Source organism: Pinus tabuliformis, chromosome 1_1, assembly GCF_031772625.1.
Source record: "Pinus tabuliformis cultivar Carrire ecotype Pingquan chromosome 1_1, CPIR1, whole genome shotgun sequence".
NCBI classification, from domain to species: Eukaryota; Viridiplantae; Streptophyta; class Pinopsida; order Pinales; family Pinaceae; genus Pinus; species Pinus tabuliformis.
In genome coordinates this window covers 61,269,439-61,290,492 of record NC_142297.1, presented here as the reverse complement: position 1 = coordinate 61,290,492, position 21,054 = coordinate 61,269,439, and the positions used below count along the sequence as shown (strand labels likewise).

At 34.8% G+C, this 21,054-nt stretch overlaps 1 protein-coding gene across 1 annotated transcript; it reads right to left on the bottom strand.

Moving 5' to 3' along the window:
* Nucleotides 1-855: 855 nt before the first annotated feature.
* Nucleotides 856-6,099, bottom strand: LOC149211560 (uncharacterized). Its single transcript, XM_089391537.1, has 3 exons — nt 4,670-6,099; nt 1,666-1,851; nt 856-1,543 (listed from the first exon to the last, which is right to left on the bottom strand). Exons 1-3 carry the CDS (start codon nt 5,141-5,143, stop codon nt 1,265-1,267), a joined length of 939 nt encoding a protein of 312 aa, XP_089247663.1. The 5' UTR covers nt 5,144-6,099; the 3' UTR covers nt 856-1,264.
* Between the last annotated feature and the right edge of the window lie 14,955 nt (nt 6,100-21,054).

Here is a 21,054-nt window from a genome sequence, read left to right as displayed (position 1 = left end):
GGTAATTATTTAAAAAACATTTCATTTGGTCAAATAAGTTCTATTTTTAGATCCTGTATCTTTTACCAGGAATTGGCTAGAGGATTTATCTGGGGGAATATATGAATCACAAATCGTTCTCTCTGTGAAAGGGCCACAGCTTTTCATGAAAAAGGAGGAGAATCGAATTGTCATCCTTTTGAGAATGATTTTTAAAAATCCCTGGACCTAAATCCTTCCAAACTACACGTATTGTACTTTTATGTTTACAATGTAAAGTTACTTCAAGCCTTGCAAATACAGGTCGTACGGTCAAAATAGATAGATGCAGGGCAGAACAATTTCCCTGAAAAAGTGACAGAAAAACTCGAGGAATAACTTTCAACCAAAAAATTAACCGGTGGACTGATTTCTCTACTTTTCTGCACCACTGTATTTCATAAGTGACCATTCTGATATTGCACAGTCCAAACAAACTTGTGGTGCCAAGCATAATGGCATGTAGCTGTAAACATACCACTAAGTTTAGCAATAACTGGTTGGAAGTTGGAACCATGATCCCTCATTGTGATTGCCCCACCCTGTTTTCTTCCCATTCTGAAAACATTGTAAACATATCCTATTGTTCCTCGTAATGGAATGAAGGCAGATACAACCAGCTTGATAATTACTTTTGATGGATCATAATTCTTCTGTACAGAGCTTCCCAAAAAAGACAATATAAACAACTTAAAGAACGAAAATATTCTGACATCCATAATCCATGGCCTATTGAAACGATGTAAAGAAATTGATTAAAATAGGTCTAAGTTTTCTGGTTTTCCAATTCCAAAATATATATTTGTTCATGTGACATTCATCGCTTTCGAAGCAAAATACAAGGAATTAAATAATTAATTTAATTTGTCTTCCATCAACCATACATTCATCAGCTGTGAACCTAAAGTTCAAGCTTTATTTAGACTCTAGCGTTCCCGTCACAAGGAATGCCTTTTATCCCTAATGGCTTGAAACTAAGTTCATCGTCTACTACCCGAAAAATACCCATCATCGATCTCTTCTTCTAGCGTTCTCTCAATTGAATACAGAGGCATCTTTACATTTACAATCAAATGTTGACTAGAAGTCATTTCATAAGCAAACTACTTGGCCAGACCCGATGAAGGGGCAACGGCAACTAAGTCCATTAGCCTTAAAACTAAAAATCTTTACACTGAATAAAACAAAATAATCGCATTAGTATAACTTTTATAAACCTGAGCCTGCGACATTGTATTCTTCTGCACTAATCATACTTGCAAGAATTCTTCAGTGATCTGGATTTCATGAGGGTCACCGAGTCCAAATCAATTTTGCAGTAAACACGCTTCCTGAATTTTGTTTTAACAAGCTTACCCAAGACATAAGCCTTGGATTTGATATCAAATGTTAAGTCTAAAGGAATGCCACCCACTGCATCAGCGCTAGTCAAGCTAGCACCACCTCCGTAGAGAGGCACTTTCTTGCCCTGCAACACTACATCTATAGTGCGATGGGTTCTCCTGGACTGATAAAACTTCTGTACCTGCAAAAAAAAATATGAAGTACAAGATTGTTCCATTTAATCCCCACATTATTGAATGCACTTACAATTTCAACATTAAGAGGATCCACAGACACACACACACATATAGAAGCATCAATTACCTGGCCCGAGGCAACTACAAGTTGATAGTACATCAGATCCATGGGTGTGGAAGTCACATGAACCCCAAAGAACGTGGCAGGGTTGTAGAAGCGCATTTTTAAAGTAGCGTTTAAGGATATCATCTTGGTGGGCACTCCGGTTGCATCTGACCCCTCCGACACATAGAAATCATGGAAGATAATACTCTGCAATTTCCATGACATACCATTAGGATTTCAAGTCGTGATTTCTCAAATACATGTGAAAGCCTTGTGTAGATCACCTCATTTGTTAAAATACAAAATAAAGACCTGAAATTAACATTAACTTGAAACCTGCAAATCTGTATTTTCACGAATCCAATATCACTCAAAGGTATGATCTTTGCATCTGTGACTGCCTACAAAATTATGTTTAAAAAAATTACAGGTACAAAAAATCTATATATAACATGGACCTATTATACAACAACTATTGATCTAGTCTTAGCATTTTGGTATCAATTTTTTCTTTCATATTAAAAATGAACTTCCCCTGGCAATAAGTAGTTATAAAGCATAGAGAGTTATACCCATTTGGGCCAAAGATTCATATACCCAGAATATAATCCCCACCGAAGAGCCAAGATAAAAGTTACCAGATCCGACTCAGCACTACACTCATTTTGGCCAGAGGATCAAAAATCAACCAATGAATCAACAAGACTTCAGGGATATCCTAGCAAATAATTGGCAAATAGAAAAATATAAACAATACACTAACTTTGAAATTGACTAGAAAAGCATATACACGGGAGCAACAACGGGGCTCCTGTTGAGTATTCTTCTGTTGGAAACACTAGGCAAAATAAGAATTGACTGCCTTAACTTTAAGGAGATTATTTCTTGACATACGTTACACGAGTGCATATTTTATGAATTATGCATCACTAGATTCTAAAGTATTCTGCACTCAACAAAACGCAGCTTATTATCTGTACTATGTGGCCTATTTTAGAATGGTTTTATTTGGCATTGCACAGACATTGAAATAATCAAACCTCAAGTAATTCAGGGTTTTAGTTGACAAGCTACATAAAGTCTAGAGCTCATTAATAGAGGGCGAATCCATATAATTTTGTTGTAGATTGAATTTGCAAGCTATTATTCAGGAGATGTATTTTTACTGGTTATGGAATCCTCGATTGAGTTTGCAAGCTGAAGAGAAGACTGGACCTGAGCTTTTTGAGAGAAAATTTCATGACTTTATTTGTGTTACAATCTATTACCTGTTATTCTATATAAGAAAATGCATTTATATGTTGTGCAAAATGTGGTCTATGATAATAATGGCCACTAGGTCATATATTTGTGGAACAGTATATATGTTTAGGTGGTTTTGTGATCGGTGATTTGATTCTTCAGGTATTTGTGTGACTGTCTTTCTTTCCAGATCTCAAAATCCATGTCACGCTTATTCTGAAACTGACATACTATCAAGTTCACAGGGCTTATTCTGCTGAAACTTTTGAATATTTCTAGCCACATAGGCAAGCTGAGCTAATCAGACCATCCGGGCCTCAGAGTCGCTGGATCTGACCAAGTCTCGTTAGAGTCTCAGGCCTGACTACAACAGACCAGTTCTAACACAGGTCTGATGGATCTGGCCAGTTCTGGTCTGACTCATCCCAGGTTTGGAGTGAGGTCAAGCGAAACCAGCAGTTCTGGGTAAAATCCATTGTTCCCTGCTTCACTGGATGAAACATCAAGCAAAACAAAATGGTGAACAATGTGGAGACAAATACCACTAGCTAATGGCAACTATACAAGAACATTAAAGTCTTCTAAGTATATGATTATATTTTCATTTTTATCCCGAGGGTTACAAAGAAGAGCTCCTCCAGTGGCAAACTTAACCTTCTTGTTTATCTCTGTGAGTATTATACACAATTCCAGTCATAAAAACAAGATTTAATCTCTATATCTATGTTAATGCCATAATACTCTACGAGGAATATGGAAAGCTATAGATACAAACAAAATACAATCTCAAAATACTTGATCTAAGCTCTCTAAAAATATTTCTAGCAATAATTTTGCATTGAGATTATGGGTGTGCACTAATCTGAATCTTTAAAAAATACCATCCATGAATAAAATATCGTATGAAACAAATACATGAACTTCACACCATTCTTCTAACTTAAAGCGTCCTTTACTCTGTATAATTCAAAACTGTAAATGACAAAACATTCAATCTCTATAATGATCTCAATCCATAAAGTTATATACATTCCAGATTAACAACATTACACAAGGAAACAAATCCTGATCTTTACTCAAATTAATGTTACAACCCACCTAGAACTTGGACATGAGCTTGTGGACTAATGGCAAAGAGGGAATTCAGGCACAGGTATCAAGTTCCATGCTAGCTAGTTTTCACTGACACTATTGTGGTAACCTATAACCACAAATATCATTAGATGTCACGCCTGGAGGGTTGTAGTATTATCCATGATAAGCACCGTTAGGATTCTTGCATCTGATCACTTTCCTATTTTCTATTCAGATACCGAATACCATTTTCAGCAACAATCTCACAGTAGTCAATAACCAGGGCCAGCTATTGTCTAGATCTGTACCTGGAGAGCAGTAATGACCATCCAGGCTAGCTAATGTTGTGATTCTTGTGCTTGAGCACCTGCTATAATCCACTAAGCTACTGGATGCTGTTGTATTTGCACCTAATGGTAATGCCGACCGGATACTTGTTATAACCACCACTGGTGGTTTTAAGTGACGACTACACACCAACTTTGCAACTACCCAACCAAAAATTCAAGCATTCAATATGATTCGGACGATTCATTGCATATTACTTGCTAGAAATCTTAACCCAGATCTGATCTGTGTTGATATGAAGTGCAGAAAAACACATATGTTCAACATAAATCCCAAACATTGTAAATAAACGCCTGATCTATGAAACCATCTATATCATCTGCTTAAACACAAAGAACAAGCAAAAAAGGCATTATCGTACCTGCGCAGTGACTTTTGGTTTGTAGGGCCTACTGGCACCCCACAGAATGAGTGAAAACATTGTGAAAAGAAGAACAAAACACAAGATAAAGAGAAAAACATAACACCGCCTCGGCCAGCTCTTCTCGTCGTCAAATTCATCATACGGTCCTTCCTCTTCTATAACACTGCACTGGTTCCAGCCCTTATTTCCTTTGCCATGGCGTCCATCATGTGGCTGCACTTTCCGGGAGCCAGGCTTCAATGACCCCGAAAACCTGCTAGTGGATGACTCCCTGGAATGGCGCCCGAGGGACGAATTTGAATGAGGGGGTGACCCCATGGGGCTGAGAATAGGAGTGGACTGAAATGACATCTTTTCCCCATCGTGAGAATCCCGGGAAGGACTCTGCACATAGTATACAGGTCTTCTAGGCGACCTGGTTGGGGATGAAGGTGCCAAACTGGTCACCTCTGAATCTGATTTTGCGTGCATTTTTGTTTCTCCTCACAAACACACAAGCCTCTGCTCTATGCTTGCAATATATGATAAATCTACCAATACCAATATCAAAAATTCAGCTCAATACAATGCTGGTACCACCATATGACCAGCAACAGATCTATAAGAAAACCCAAGAGACAGAGTCCTTAAACAACTGCTTCTCTCCAAATTTCAATATCAAAATCTCGGCTCAATCCGATGCTGATACCACCATGTGAACAGGAGAAAGGCAGATCCCTTATATCAATGCTTCTTTGCAATACCCAAAATCAGGCAGATCCCTCTCAACTTCTTATAGCAGTGGTGCTTTGATAGATATACACTGAGTATATCAATTCGAGCATCAACTCGCTCCAATACTCAAAACCTCCTAACAGATCTGTTCATATCTTGCCAAAACCACAGACAGATTCCTCTCAAGTGCTTATAACAACACCACGTGCAATACATCAAATCCACTGCCGACAACCAACAATTGGCGAGGGCAACTGTAAAAGCTAGTAGCTATGTCTACTAATTCCCACATCAAAATAGCAACAACTCCAGATGATGAAAAAACCGTGTGACATTGACAGATCTGATAGAGTCCTCTCACCTTCCACAGACAAAGATGCGAAAAACGCTCTCAAACTGCACTGGATCTAAATATCCAACAGCTCATAATCCAATTTATCTATCCATGTAACTGGATTGCCATTCACAAACCCGCTGAACCTCTCGTAGATGCAGGCAGCCACTCCAGAAAAGCTCAGGCCTCAACACTCCCCTGGTAAAGGATTTGGTCGAGAACCCAAATGATATTTCACCCTTTTGATCTGTCCAAGGGTTGTCCAAGGGTTCTGGTCACCCACTGCAATCACCCTGTGGATGCTGTCCTCGTATGATGAGGCAAATGCTTTCTCCTTTTTAGTCTATCAATCAGAGTCGTCTAACAACCCATCGCACATTCCAGCGAGGCAGATCATAATGGTGTACAGCACTGTGATTACCCACACCATGTATCTTCCCTGCTGCTTCCTTCTCCCTACTCCATCGATTCATTTAATACTCACACTGGTGACGACACAGGCCATAAAATCAGGGGTGAACGCTTTCTGTCACCAGTTGGAGGCTCGGACTAGGCTTGGCCCAAGCCTCCAGCCAACATAACGTTTTCAATATGATCAACGCTGACAAAATTATTGGACCCACTTCATCTTTAATATTTTGTCTCTATGGTGAATCGTGCACGGTACAGCCTGGGAATTCCCAGGATGAATCTTTCCATGGTTCCCAAAGACAACCAATTTGGCAAATTGGCGAGGCATTCCTTCGGGATTTTGGTTAGGTATTTACCTTCAATTTGAGGAGTAGTTTTTATCTACGTAGACTAAACGGGAAACGGTTTCACCGGGAAAACAATAAAAATTTCTGTATTATTTTGAGAAAAATTAATGGAAATTTTTAAAAATCCAAGATATAGTTTTTTTTGTTTCAGAAGATGGCGTTGAATCTATTTTTACAATAAAAAATGATTTAAACATTTCTACAATAAAATTTCTTGAAAAAAATTTCACTGAAATTTATAAAAAAATTCGGAATAAAATAGTAAACAACACCCTTTTTTAATCATCCAATTTTCCTAAATTAAAAGATATAATTTATTTTATTTGTTCAATTAATATATATATTTTCAAATGAAAATTATAAAATTAAAAATATTATTATCTAAATAAAAAATAGATATATATGAATTTTTAAGTTAAATACTAAATAAAAGTGATAATATTAAATGTTAATTAATTTTGATTTAATGTTTTAATAAATTGTAAACTATAATTATTTTCAGACTTGGAGTATGCTCTAAAACTGTTTTTGTTTTTGTTTGGATAAGAGTTTGTTTTCCTCCCAGGTAAAGATTAACAGCCCAAGACACCCAAGACCTAGAAGTTTGCCCCCTTATGGACCAGCCGGTTATTCCAGGTGGTGTGGTGGCGTGGTTTTCCTTGAATAACGGTGATGAGTCACCGTACATTGGGGGTTAGCAGCTAGAGATGGTTGTCCTCACTGTTGGGTTGGCAACTGAGTTTGGCAAGTGAGTTATGATAGGTTTTCACAGTCATAATTATTTTTAATTAAAAATATAGTTATATATACATAATAATCATAGTGTTTATAATTTTATGTGAGTGTAAGGGTTTTACAGTTTAAATTCATATTGGTTATTGTCGTTTCTAGAAGAACTATAGCATGAGTGTGAAAATATGATAACTAAATCTAATTGAAAATTGTAAATACATAGTGAAGAATTGTGAAGGTTTCACCTTCATTCCATAATTTTCTAGAAGCAACAAGTGTTTATAGTTGTCAATGTGATTTCTTTTTCAAAATCAATTCTTATAAATGATATATTGAATTTTTAGCAAGTATATAATTATTATATTGAAGGTGCTATATTGAATTTTTAGCAAGTATACAATTATTATATTAAGGGTGAACTCTGTGAAATGTATGAAAAATGTATTTTATTAAACAAATAATTATAATAATATTTATATTTTTCTGGTAAAATGTATTAAGAGGAAATTAAATAATTACGTAAAATGTACTAAGAGAAAATTAAATAATTATAGAATATGGCTCTAACGAGAGTTCAATTTAATTATAGAATATGGCTCTAACGAGAGTTCAATTTGATGGATTTAATATGAAGTTTTATTTAAAATACATGATTAAAAGTATTGTGATTTTATCAATTCTATGTTGAATTCTCAATAAGTGTATTATTATATTGATCGTGAACTCTAAAAAAATATGAGAAATGTATTTTATTAAAAAAATGATAAGAATAATATTTTATTTTATTTTTATCAAATGTATTATAAGGAAATTAAATAATTATAAAATATGGTTCTAGTGGTAGTTCAATTGATTAATGATGCACTGAATATGAATTTTTATGTAAAGTATGTGGTTTGAGGTTCAACTTCTCATGCAGGAGCTTTTAGACCTAGTCAGCAATGTGATGGCATGATCACATGTTGTGACTAACAAAGGGTTGGAAGACAAAACTTTAGTTAATTTTATTTATTTAAATGTATGAGAGTTTTTATTTATTGTCAAATATGAGAAAAAGTGTATAATGGCTAATTGATCCTCCTTATGTGGAGATCAGGCCAAGCAGTTAGATTTATTTGATTTTGAATAGGATATGAGGGATTTGAAAGCTTAATTTAGCATTTGTTTTAGAAAAGAGTGGAGTTGAAGAGATTCCTTAAGAGAGAGAGAGATTTTGGATCCAAACCAAAAATGGTTTATGAATCCACTTTTGTATAAGTATAGTCTTTTTGGTATAATTCAGGAGGTTAGCTAGGTTAGATTCAAATGGAAAGATAGGATGGATGAGCGAAGGGAGAACTGAAACAGTCAAGTGTGAATGTTTCTTCTGTAAATATTATAATACCAAATAGTGTGAATTTGTGTATATTATGTGTGTAAATCTGTATATGTATGTGTTTTAATAACCCTATGGTGTATTGACTAAGAACCTGAGAAATACTGTGAATTCTGTGTTGAAAAGCATGAATGTATGATGGAATTTTCCTTTACGGGATTAGTAGTTAATTGTTTAATAAACCCTATGTTTAGGCATGTAGAAATCGGGATTCTTTATTGAATGAATGGAGGGATCAGTCAGGAGTGAGTGCAATTGGGTTTTACAGTAGCCAGAAGAAGATTGAGAATATCTTTTGTAGCGGAGAACATAGGCTTTTTTCTTTCAAATTCCTAAAGGATGATAAAGAAATAGTGAAGGTGAACGGATGGTGAGGATTAGATCGCATTGTTGGAAACGGAGGATGGACGGCTCAGATTTAAGCACAGACCGCATGTTTTATCGTTTAGTACCTCATAAGTCAACGGTTGCAAGAGTGTTGTGATCGATGATCGAAGGAGATCTACGGTCATCGCACGACAAAGGAGTGTGGGCATTAATCAGCGGAAAGCGGTTTCCATAAACAGTAAGCAGAATATCGGGCGGCACTAAAGTGGTAAGTGGTATTTAGGGCTGGTCACCCGATACCATTCATCAATCGACACGTAGCAGTGGAGGAGAAAGAGAAAACCGCTTTATCGGGCGGTTAACCATCTCGCAAGTTATCCACCCGATATCAATATCAACTGTCAGATCAAGCGGGGTTGATTGAATGGTTGAGATTGAGTGAACTGTTTGCTCAGATCGAGTGAAGTGTAAACCGTTGGATCAGAAAAGGATCAATGGTGGGGATTTAATCTCTGCGGAAAGGGTTTGAAATACACGGACCCGAATTTTTATAGATGCGGGTTTAATTCTATTTGAAGTCCGGCTTATGTGTTCGGAGCGGGTTTTCCCATGTATTCCTTTATATTCTGATAAAGTTGTATAGCCAGGTTTTTTAAGGCAATAGTGCATCAATAATGCTTCCGATAGATGATTGTGAGCATAACCATAAGTCCACGATCGATAGTTGGTATATGAAGGGGGGATTGCCTTGTGATCGAGGTTTCCTGCATCAAATTCCCTCACTTTACTATATGATCTATGTGTGGGGATTCATGTGGGTTCACCTAGAGGTTATCGTGATAGCAGTTGAAATTGAAACTAAAGGTTATAGTGCTCCGAGTTTACTATGTGATCTATGTGTGGGGATACATATGGGTTCACCGAGAGGTTATCGTGATAGTGGTTGAAATTGAAACTAAAGCTTATGGTGGTAGCCGTTGAAATGGACCCTATGTCACACAAGTATAAACCCGACCCAATTGTCGATTCCTATATATATCTATATGTGTGTGTGTGTGTGTGTGTGTGTGTGTGTGTGTGTGTGTGTGTGTGTGTGTGTGTTATTGCAATATGTGTAAGCCACTAAACTTTAACTAATGTTTAATTTTCAAATAAATCATATATTATTTTAATAAAGTTTTCAAGACTTAAATACCTTGCTTAGATTTGTGAGAAATCCACTAACTTCAATATTTTTTTGTAACTATAAAATTTGTGTGTAGTTAGTACTCATGGGCCTCAAGCTAATATTAGCAAGAATTTGTGACTTAGCAAGGGTCAAGATATCCAGAAATAATCCCATATGGGAGTTCAACTCTAGGGGAACGTTTTCCTCTTGAGCCCCATCACAACAAACCAGTATTAATCATTCAACATGTATTGACTCTAACCCCCTTTGGTTTTGAACAAGTGACCTCCAAGGAAGAAACACATGTTCTTAAGCATTAGGCCCACTCAAGTTGTACCGCTAACCTCAATGTCATAGAAATTGAACGCTTAATTGAAGATGGAAAATCTTGTTTAATAAATGGATTTTTTTGTGGGGTCATGGTAGGTGCAAGGGATCATCATTGATCTTAAAGTGAACTGAAGTTAAACCATATGGCTTCTTACAAGGTTTGTGGATTCCTCCAACATCCAAGTTGAAGCATACACCCTTTTACAAGGTTTATGTATCATTATAAACACCCAAAAACACTATTTAATTGTTGTGGGAGACTCAAGTTCAACTATTAATCAAGTTTTCTCGAAAACCCTCCAACCAATTACAAGCTTATATCTATACTAGCTAAAGCTCATAAAAACATTTGCAACTTTCAAAATATTTCCTTTTATCAAGCTATGAGGGAGCACAATCATTAAGTAGATTTGCATGCAAATGAGATGAAAGCTTTAAAAGGGGGGTGCTTATAATCAAAGGAACCACATGTTACCAATATATACCTTAATCAACATTGAACTCAAAGGCATGTACAACTTCATTAGTCCTCCATATATCATGCCTCACTTGCCCTTATTCTCAACGCAAGGCAAGTAATTTGATGAGATCAACACAACCCCCTCACATGCTTGAATTCATAGTGGGACGGGGTGTTAAATCATCAGTTAGAGCTTATCATTTTTTTATAAAGGAATCAGCAACTAGGCCAGTATGACACAAGGTTGATTCTAACTACTACCACATACTTCTAGGTAACTATTTATACCCCTCTAGCAAACACAGGCTAATCAGGGGAATTTGAACCTTGAATTTCATAGTTTACATAACACTTTATATCACGACGATTTCCAATTGAGCTGCCCTTAGGGCTAGCTAGAGTTTATCATTGTCAAGGTGGGATTATGGAATTTCAAAGGGGGAAGTCAATACAAGGGAGTGGGAAATCTGCTTTAACTATGTGACCATTTTCTTGTAAGAGATGTTGTTATCTATAGTTTGGCAGTATGTATTTCTATATTGATGTTTTTTTGTCCAAGAGGAAATCTAGATGCCTTATTATCTTTGAGCTCCATTTGTGCAAGGGGGTTTTATAACTCACTTCTTTCTAGTGTAAATTTGGATTTGATATTCTTGGCATGGATAGACATAGATCCATTTAGCAATGATTTTTAGGTAGTGTGGATTATTTCCTTTGTTGATTTGGCCCTTTATTGCATCCATGGCTATCAAGTCTTGTGGCTCATGAAAAGCATCAATTTAGGGGAGTCTTAATGACGCTTTTGTAGGCATGTAGGTTTGCCCTGTCTAAAACATTCAATTCGTTTTTGGCCCTTTTGTTATCTTGGTCTTTGTGTTGTCCTAATGGATATGAAGGAGTTGCAAGAAATTAGATTAATTCTTTAAAATTATGAAGATTGGATTCAGTCTAATAAGAACTCCATATTTTATATCATCACAAAAGTTCATAACAATGAGCATAGGTTTGTTTCTCAATTTACATCAATCATGGGTACTCCTGTGTAATAAGAACAACAAATTGCTACCCTTGAAGCTAAATGCAATCTAGTGATAAATATGGTTGTCAAATTGAGCAAAGGCATCTAGTGCAGGGCATCCAACGAGAGAATGCCATTGAATTCAACTCAAGAGAAATTAAAGAAATACAGTGATATTCATAAATGATTAAGTACATGGAGATTTGGAAGTCGAACTTTGTCCCATAAAATGCAAACATAGAAGAGGCTATGAAGCACCATGTTTTCCGTTGAGATTCATGGTTTCTAAAACTATCAGAATACTAGGCATTTATTTCATAATTTATAGTTATTAGAAGTAGTGAAGTAAGCTCCATATTTTGCATACAAGGTATTGTTTACTAAAAAATAAATATGAAGTATGATATAATGACATTATTTAATATAATTACAACTTTATATAATATAAATTTCAAATTAATTTAAAAATAGATTAATGAATTTTTTATTATAAATGTAATAAATTAGTATTAAAAAATAAATATGAATAAAATTGCATTATAAATTAAAATTAAGGTAAAACAAAATTGTAACATCTTACGTTTAACCTTTCTCTTTGTGATAATAATTGTGACTGCAATATCATCATAAACAATCATAACTAGTTGAATTTCTTATTAAACATCTATTAATATTAATTAAAAACAATTGAAGAAGAGACAACCTTACATATCCTTGGTTTATGGAAAGTCATTTGCTTGTTCATCTGTTTCGAAAAACCATGCCCAGTTGAATTAAATGTTGAAGTTACTTACATCTGAGAGAAGTCATTACTTGGTACAATTTTAATATGATGTGAATGGGGTTCAACTAGAGTTCATTAACAGTCTTTAAGAGATTGGACTGGGGTGGTGGAAGGTTAGGTGGTGCACATTCCCCTTTCCCCTTCGCAAATCGAAGAGATAGATGGGGAATGGCCGTGTCAGAAAAACATAATATGATTTGAGAAGTGCCCTCTGAGAAAACACACTGAAAATTCAAGATATGCCCTAGGGAACACTCAAAAGAGTTAAGTTGGTGACCTCCCTAGAACACACGAAGGGATGCAAAGAAGTGGCTTTATGTACGCATCACTGAAGAGAAACATGAGCTCTCTCAAGGGATTTTTATGTTGGGGCTTGGTTGGACTTCACTGTGTTTCGTAATTCATTGTTAAACTCTCAGTGGTCGATCTTGAGAGAGAGCTAGTTCTCTCAAGCTCTCACACTTGTCTTCGGTTGACTCCTATTGTCTGTATTTTTTATATTTTCCAATAGGCCTGTTCATTGATTGTGAGTGGGAATTGTTTCTCTCTCTCTCTCTCTCTCTAATTCTAGTGTGTAGGCACCCTTATCCTCTTGGAGAATAGAGTGTGTTCAAGGCAGATCCTGGGCGATGTGGAGATGTGGAGCTTACTGAACACTTAGTGCTTGTTGTTGAGCTAATGAACCATTAAATGCTTGTTGAAGGGTTGATTAAACTACTAGGTGCTTGTAGTTGGGCTAATGAACCACTTAATGCTTGTTGTTGGTTAATGAACCGGTAAGTGTTTGCTAATTGGATGATGAACCACCCCCATAATGAAATCAGTCCCCTGAAACTGAGTAATGTACTGCCTCTAATACTTGTTGTTTGGCTTATGAACCACTTTGTGCTTGTTGTTTAGTTGATGAACCATGAAGTGCTTGTTGAATGGTTAATTAAACCACTGGGGGCTTGTTGTTTTTGGCTAATGAACCACTTAGTGCTTGTTGTTGGTTGATGAACCAATAAATGCTTGCTAAATGGATTGTTGTAACCACCCCATCCCACAATTACTCACTTTTACAAGCTCTTCAGGTAAACATGAGCTGAGATTTACTATGACATGACCCAACATCCAACTTCCAGTTATGGAAGTGGGGTGTACTAACTGAATACTTACTAAAACCTCTCAGGGACACCCACTCATCTAGTTGTCAGACCCCAACCCTTGGTGATCATATCTTGAGCTTTAACTTCCTTTTACTTGAGCTCACAACCCAGACGCATGCATAAGTTGTTGTGAGTGCAACTGGAAAGCTCCAGTTGCACACACATGCCTCCCTCCGTGCAGTTTTAGCCAAAATTTCCCATTTCAATGCATGCGGTCGCGAAATCAATATCACATTTTCAAGGCTAGCCTATAAGCCACTGCCCAGAACAACCTATAACATTCTAGAATCAAGTTTAAGGTGATGAAAAGTCTATATGATAGGTACTAAGGCTAGATCTTCTCAAAAGTTGTCAAACGCATGAGAATGTTTCGTCAAACACATGGTGAGCATAATAATTGCAGGTCATGAATTCATATTTGTTCAATGTCTTCTTAACTTCATCATAGAACCATCAAGAAGGCTCAATTCCCTCTCAAACTAGCTGCAACAACACTAGTTAGCCCATGCATTCACATAACCATTCAATAGCTTATCAAATCATGAACAAGTTCCATAACGAGAGCACATCATTTAACCATGCCTATAACCAACATTTAACCAAAATAAATCCATGACAAACTAGTCATAAAATCACCACAATAATCAACACATGTGCTCATTGATCACAATAATAAAATGACTCATATTAACGTATGAAAATGCCAACCAAGTCAAGGACTTCCACGTACCACTCAACCATAGATTGGGGTTGAACCAAATATTTCTTTCAACCCAATCACCCTCGTGCCATATTCCAAAACCAAACTAAAATAAATCCAACTAGGGCTTCAAGAGGCTAAACCACCTCAACCCTCAATCATGGTGATTTCACCTAAATCGATCTAAAAAACACCAAAACCAAACAAGCTTGAATCCCTCCAACTTTCTTCACCATACCTACAGGAATTTTCCTATCTCCACCCATCCTTCAAGAGTTCTAGGAGAAATCCCATCTCTGCCCTTGACCCTTGGGAATTTTCCTGAGGCCACCTCACCAGGATCCAAAGTCTATCGACCATCCAAATATTAATCACAACAAGGAACCCACTACATCATGGCTATCCAGGAAATGGCAAAGGTAAGGTTGTAAACCACTGTTAATCCAAGAAAATCCCATGCCAATGATGACAAACATAAACCATAAATGAATGCATGCACTATGCATTAAATCCCCACATGCTAAATCACGCATGCACATTGTCACCTGCAAATCCACAACTATTTTCTACCCGTAGTTGTCATTGTCCAAACTTCCTCTTATGCTCCCTTGCTTTCCTTTGCTTGTGCATTGATTTCTTATGTCCAAGTGCTCTCTTTCTCCTCTTGGATTTGATTGTTGAACTGATCAAAAGTTGAGCAAAAGTTATCAATTATTTCTCAAGTGCCTTTTTATCATTGATGTTTGATGTTTTTTCCTTTCCTTTCCTCTTTTCTTTCATTTTCCTTTACTCTCTCTTTAATTTCCTTGCATGCATATTCTTGTCTCTTCATCTTCCTTTTCTCCTATTTTCCTTTATTTATCACATTAAATTGTCATTTATTGCATTTTTTCTTTTCCAATATCAATGCCAATTTCCATAGTCGTTAATTAACCACAAGTGACCCCAAATGTGATGTTTTTCCCCTCCATACAACTTGGAATACATGTCCCATGACCTTGGTTTAATTTTATTTACATAGAAACTTAACCTGGGGTTGTTACAATGATGAACCACCTTTATAGTGGATTAAATCCCTTGGAACTAAGTAATATACCTCCTCTAGAAGTTGGGTGAACCCATGTGATTTGAAACTTAGAGTGTAAGTGAGTGACTGTGGTGCTTACTGCGTGAGATTAGTTGATGAACCACAAGGATAGTGGAATTCTTCTCCCAAATGTTTGACAAATCCATTGGTGTGAATTCCCATGTGTAAGCATTTCCTCAGACTTTGGATTCATCTTAGGGGTGGTCAGTTGCAAGAAAGATTGTAGTGTAGCTGGTCTATGGTTGGCTGGAAAGTGGAAGACCCTCCCTCAATTGCCATCTATTCTAACTCACTCATATAAGTATAATGGTTTATGCATATTTGATTATGGATTATGATTGAGCTTGTTATGTTGTTGGATGATATATGATCTTGTTTCGACATTCATAAAAGAATTCTTGGATCCCTATATATATTAACAAGTCATCTTAATTGTCTAGGGTAGTAATGAATGCTTGAAAGGTGTGATTGTTGTCATCTCCATAAACTGCAAGACCACTTACATGATTGTGACTAATTGTTTGAAGTTCACTCAATTAACCTATTATTTTATAAATTCTCCACTATCTTATATGTTTATGAATTATATAGGTCATTGCCATATCCATAGTTGTAGGTTATCTTACATGCTATGAGTTTAATTTTATATATTGTGGTTTAAATGAATTTTTGGTCAATGCTAATGATCACATAATTCAAGAGTGATGAGATAAATATGTGGTCTATGCACACTCATAATATTGTTGTAACCAAGAATTATTATCAGTTGTAACATCCTAATATTCATTGTTTTAAAACATGATCTCTAATCCTTTTGAATGGTAACACATACCTACACGCCTCCTTGCTAATGAATGAAGAAGTTATATCTCATTGAAGAGGTTAGTTAGTCTAAAATAGTCAAAAGAGTTGGATTGTGTTGCATAATTCACCTTGTGCAATCTCCAATTTGGATAAATTGGCTTTGAAGCTACGCCTTCCTCTTATTATGGATCTAGTACAATTATAGGCCTTACTAGTGCTAATCTATCTTATTATGGAAAGGGCTTAGTATTTTTGAGGATCTAGGTTCAAGCCTTGGCCTTCACCTTGAGAAATTTGGTGTCCACGTAGAGCCTTTGTCTTCAATTTTCCCTTATTCTTTAAAATTGTTGGAGATATCCAGGGGTAGTAAGGGTTAGCACTCCTATGTGGAGGCTAGATGACTGCAAGGAAAAATATCCCCTTTTGTCATATCGTGACATCCAATGATATGGGGTATATGACCAACAAGGGATGATTAAGTCGTAATTAGATCAGACATCATCTGAGTGGATTTCCCTTTCAAGTATTACATATGGGCATATGACATCTGGTGGTGCAAGGGCCATCGCGTATGTGTGTAGGTTGAATCCCATACAGGATTAATTTCTCTTACTTAATGCAACCCATATCCAAGATCCTATCGTCTAAGGTGTTGCGGGGACACTAATATTTATGGTAGGTTGGATTACCTTTGAGTGGCAATGGAGATCCGAGGATTCAAGCTTCAAAAGTAGTATGTGATGTCAAGCAGTCAGAAGGCCCCAATGTATCTAGGACCATATCACCTGCATGTGGGTTGGAGCAGGGGGATTCGAGATGCGAGGTTGACGCGAAATTGCACACCCTTGTAAAGGTCTAATGAGGTCCAAGCCAAATTTCCTTTAAACAAATAGTGGATTCGTAGATCCAAGGGTCCGAGGTGATAAAGGTTAATACAATGTTGAATGCTAGATTGCCTACAAATTGGATATAACGTGAAAACACTGCAAAACACATTGGGGGGGATCTAGTGGGCCCCAACACTCGAGTTGACGTGGCCATTCCACGAGAACGACAAGGACCACGTGGATGCCACGTAGGAACCCAATGATGAAGTGGACTCCTATTTTGTTGACATGGTAGTGCCACATGGGCCACACGTGTATGCCACATGGCATCACCTAATGACATGGCCTCGCGCTATATTGACATAACAATTCCACGTGGGCCAAACAAGGACCACATGGATGCTACGTGGCAGTTAAATGTTGATGTGACTCTATATGATTGGCTAAACTTTAGAAGGACATAAATTTCAATTTTGAACTCAGATTGAGATAAGATTTATATCATCGGAAAACTCTCGACACGTTGATTGTAATGGCGGCATTTGTTTTTAGTTTTGATGATGTCGGAAAAAAAGGATTTTGTAATCCCGTCTTCATAACAAACCTTGAAGATCGAGTCAAATGATCAGGAAACACCTCCCACAACTCGAGATAATACAAAGGGGTGGGAAGGAGTGTTACAAAAATAATATTTTTAAAATATAATTATGAAAGATGATGTGATTTTATTATTTAATATAATTACAATTTTATATAATAAATTTCAAATTACAATTAAAAATAAATAAATAAAATTATTATTATAAATATAATAAAATATTATTAAAAAATAAATATAAATAAAGTTATATTATAAATTAAATTTTTATTTTTCCACCTCTTTAATTTTTTTGTCATATACAGTAACATGTCTGTGTGGAGGGGGATCAAACTCATTAGCTACCACGAAAAGCTATTCTCCTTTGACATTATAAATTAAAATTAAGATAGAATAGAATGAAATGATTTCTATTCTCTTCATCTAGGTTCAAATTTGAGCTAATGACAGGGTGAACATTGATACTTGATAATTATTGTTATAATGACTTCCAACCCAAAAGAAACACTTTCAAATGGATATAATCCTGAGTTAATTTGGCACCAACAACTTCATTTTTACTTTATCACTAAAACCATTTTTTTTTTAAATAAAATACAATACAATGTTTGATTATTTTAAATTAATATAATTTATTAAAAAAAATTATTTTTTACAACTACGTTTTAATTAAAAAAACTCTTTTAATCGTACTTGTCCAAACAATACATGAAACCCAATTGTTCATCACTCGTTGATTCAAGGATTATCCAATACGCAAATACCTCTTATTTGCCAATTTCAAAATATTGTATTGTGTTGGTTTAATTTAAGGGTAAAATTAAAGGTATTCTGATAGAATAATTTTATCAATAATAAAAATGTCTAATATATATAAGGAATATTATGCATGTTATATTTAAAAATTAAATTATTAGGAAATTTATAATATATATATATATATATATATATATTATTAAAATTTTAATAATTAAAAATAAAAATCCCAAATTTATATAAATGTAAATATTATTATTAAAAATTAAAATAGATTTATTTTAATTTTGAATTTAATAAAAATATTTAGGTAAATGGTTTTTTTTATCAATATTAATTTTAACTAAATTATATGCAAATCAATTTGAACAAATAAGATGACTTGATTAAAGAATACAAAACATCACGGCATTTGTATATCTTTATTTATTTCTGTTATATAATAAAAATTAAAATATTGAGAAAACACAAATAATATATCATAAAAGTTAAAATGTTGAGAAAATACAAATATAGAAAAAAAAATGCATAAATATGTGTTAAATTTTTTAATAATATATTTTCTAAATTATTTCACAAGGATTTAGATTTGTAAATCAATTTCACTATATTTTTGTGGATACAAATCATAATTTAAAAAATAAATAAATTTAAATTTAAATATCTTTATAAACTATATCAATGTGAAGTTTAAAAAAAACTCATACACTTTAATCTAATATCCAATTTAATTATAAAACTATAATTAAAAAGAATACAATTTAAACTACAGCTCAATTCAATTATAAATGAAATATAAATTATATACATTTGATCGTTATGGAATGATCAAGGTGTTATAAGTATATATGTTGTTATAAGGATATATGTTGAGCCATTTGTTTCACTATTTTACCACTCAAATAAACATTTAGTCCTAAGGATTCAAAAAGTATGTAGGCCCCATGATTGTGAGATTTGTTGGGTAGCATTTAATTGCTATTTTGCACCTTTTTCCTATCTTGAGTCGGTGGAGGGATTATATATAGGGATATTGCTATTTTTCACTTAGATTAGAGGAAATATTATGGACAATGTGGGCTACACATGACTTTGACAAGAGAAATGAGTGGAAGATACCCTAATTTAACTGTTTGAAAAAGCACATTGGGAGATAGAATAACATCTATTTGTAGGGACCTTGATATGTAGGGACCTTGATATGACAACTTAGGAACATGGAGGAGAGGCCAAGAAATTGTGCCCACCCAAAATAAATAGTACATTGGAATATCTAAATATGACAACTTAGGAACATGGAGGAGAGGCCAAGAAATTGTGAGTGCCCACCCAGAATAATTGCTACATTGGAATATCTAAACAAGACAAAGTATGGACACAACAACTACGAAGATGATGATAGGTCACATGAGCATCCAAAATTTCAAAACATAGCAACAAAATGAATAGGTCGTCATTATATCATAAAATATATTAACATTAATAAATTATCACATTGTACTTTTCTTGATGATTGGTAACGCGAGTATCCAAATTTTAAAACATAGAATCGAAATGAATAGGCCGTAATCAAATAATTAACCAACCTTAATAAATTATCACATTGATCTTCAACGGGACTACTCGCTCATTGAAGCATTATTTCAACGTTCTTTTATAATCAAAGATGTCACTGGCACAAATTAAAATAATTTAGCCGTAATCAAATAATTAACCTTACTTAATAAATTATCACATTGATCTTTCACGAGATTGACTCACTCATTGAAGCATTATTTCAATGTTCTTTTATAATCAAAGATGTCACTGGGACAAATTAAAATAATTTTAATGTTTATAGCGTAATTAGAATAATAATGTAATTATACTTGTCAAATATGCATGGTAGGAAAAAGCAAAAGGATCATAAAAGTATTTCTATTTTTTTATTATTAAAAAATTGATTTTTTTAATTATATTTAATAAATTAAAACTAATTTTAATAAATGATAATTATTATGATTATATAAAAACGTTTATATTACCAAAAAAAAATTATTATTATGTTTTTTTTAAGTTTATCAAAACTGTTATCATATTCTCTATAAAGTTTATTAAAATCATGATTTATAATATTAAGGTTTAGTTTAATATGGGTAATGAAAATATAAATTGTATTATATCAATATGGTGGTAAATGAAAATATAAATTGAATGATATAAATATAGCGGTAAGGTTCATAATTTCTTAAGTATATGGGTTTGGAGTATGTCTTAAAAGTGTTTATGCTTGGCTAAGAGCTTGTCTTCCTTGGACGTAAGGAAACAGGTTAATGGCTCAAGACCCAAAAGCATCTGGTAGGAGCGAAACTCTGCCCCCTTATAGATCACCAACAGATTATTCCGGGTAGCGTGGTTTTCCTTGAATAATGGTGATGAGTCAGCTTGCATTCGTGGATTGTTGGAGTCATGATTGTCGTTAC

Coding starts and splice junctions, on each gene's coding strand:
- LOC149211560 (XM_089391537.1), bottom strand. CDS start 5,143: ATGCACGCAAAATCAGATTCAGAGGTGACCAGTTTGGCACCTTCATCC. Junction 1,852..4,669: donor AACCAAAAGTCACTGCGCAG/GTACGATAATGC, acceptor TGGAAATTGCAG/AGTATTATCTTCCATGATTT. Junction 1,544..1,665: donor TTGTAGTTGCCTCGGGCCAG/GTAATTGATGCT, acceptor TTTTTTTTGCAG/GTACAGAAGTTTTATCAGTC.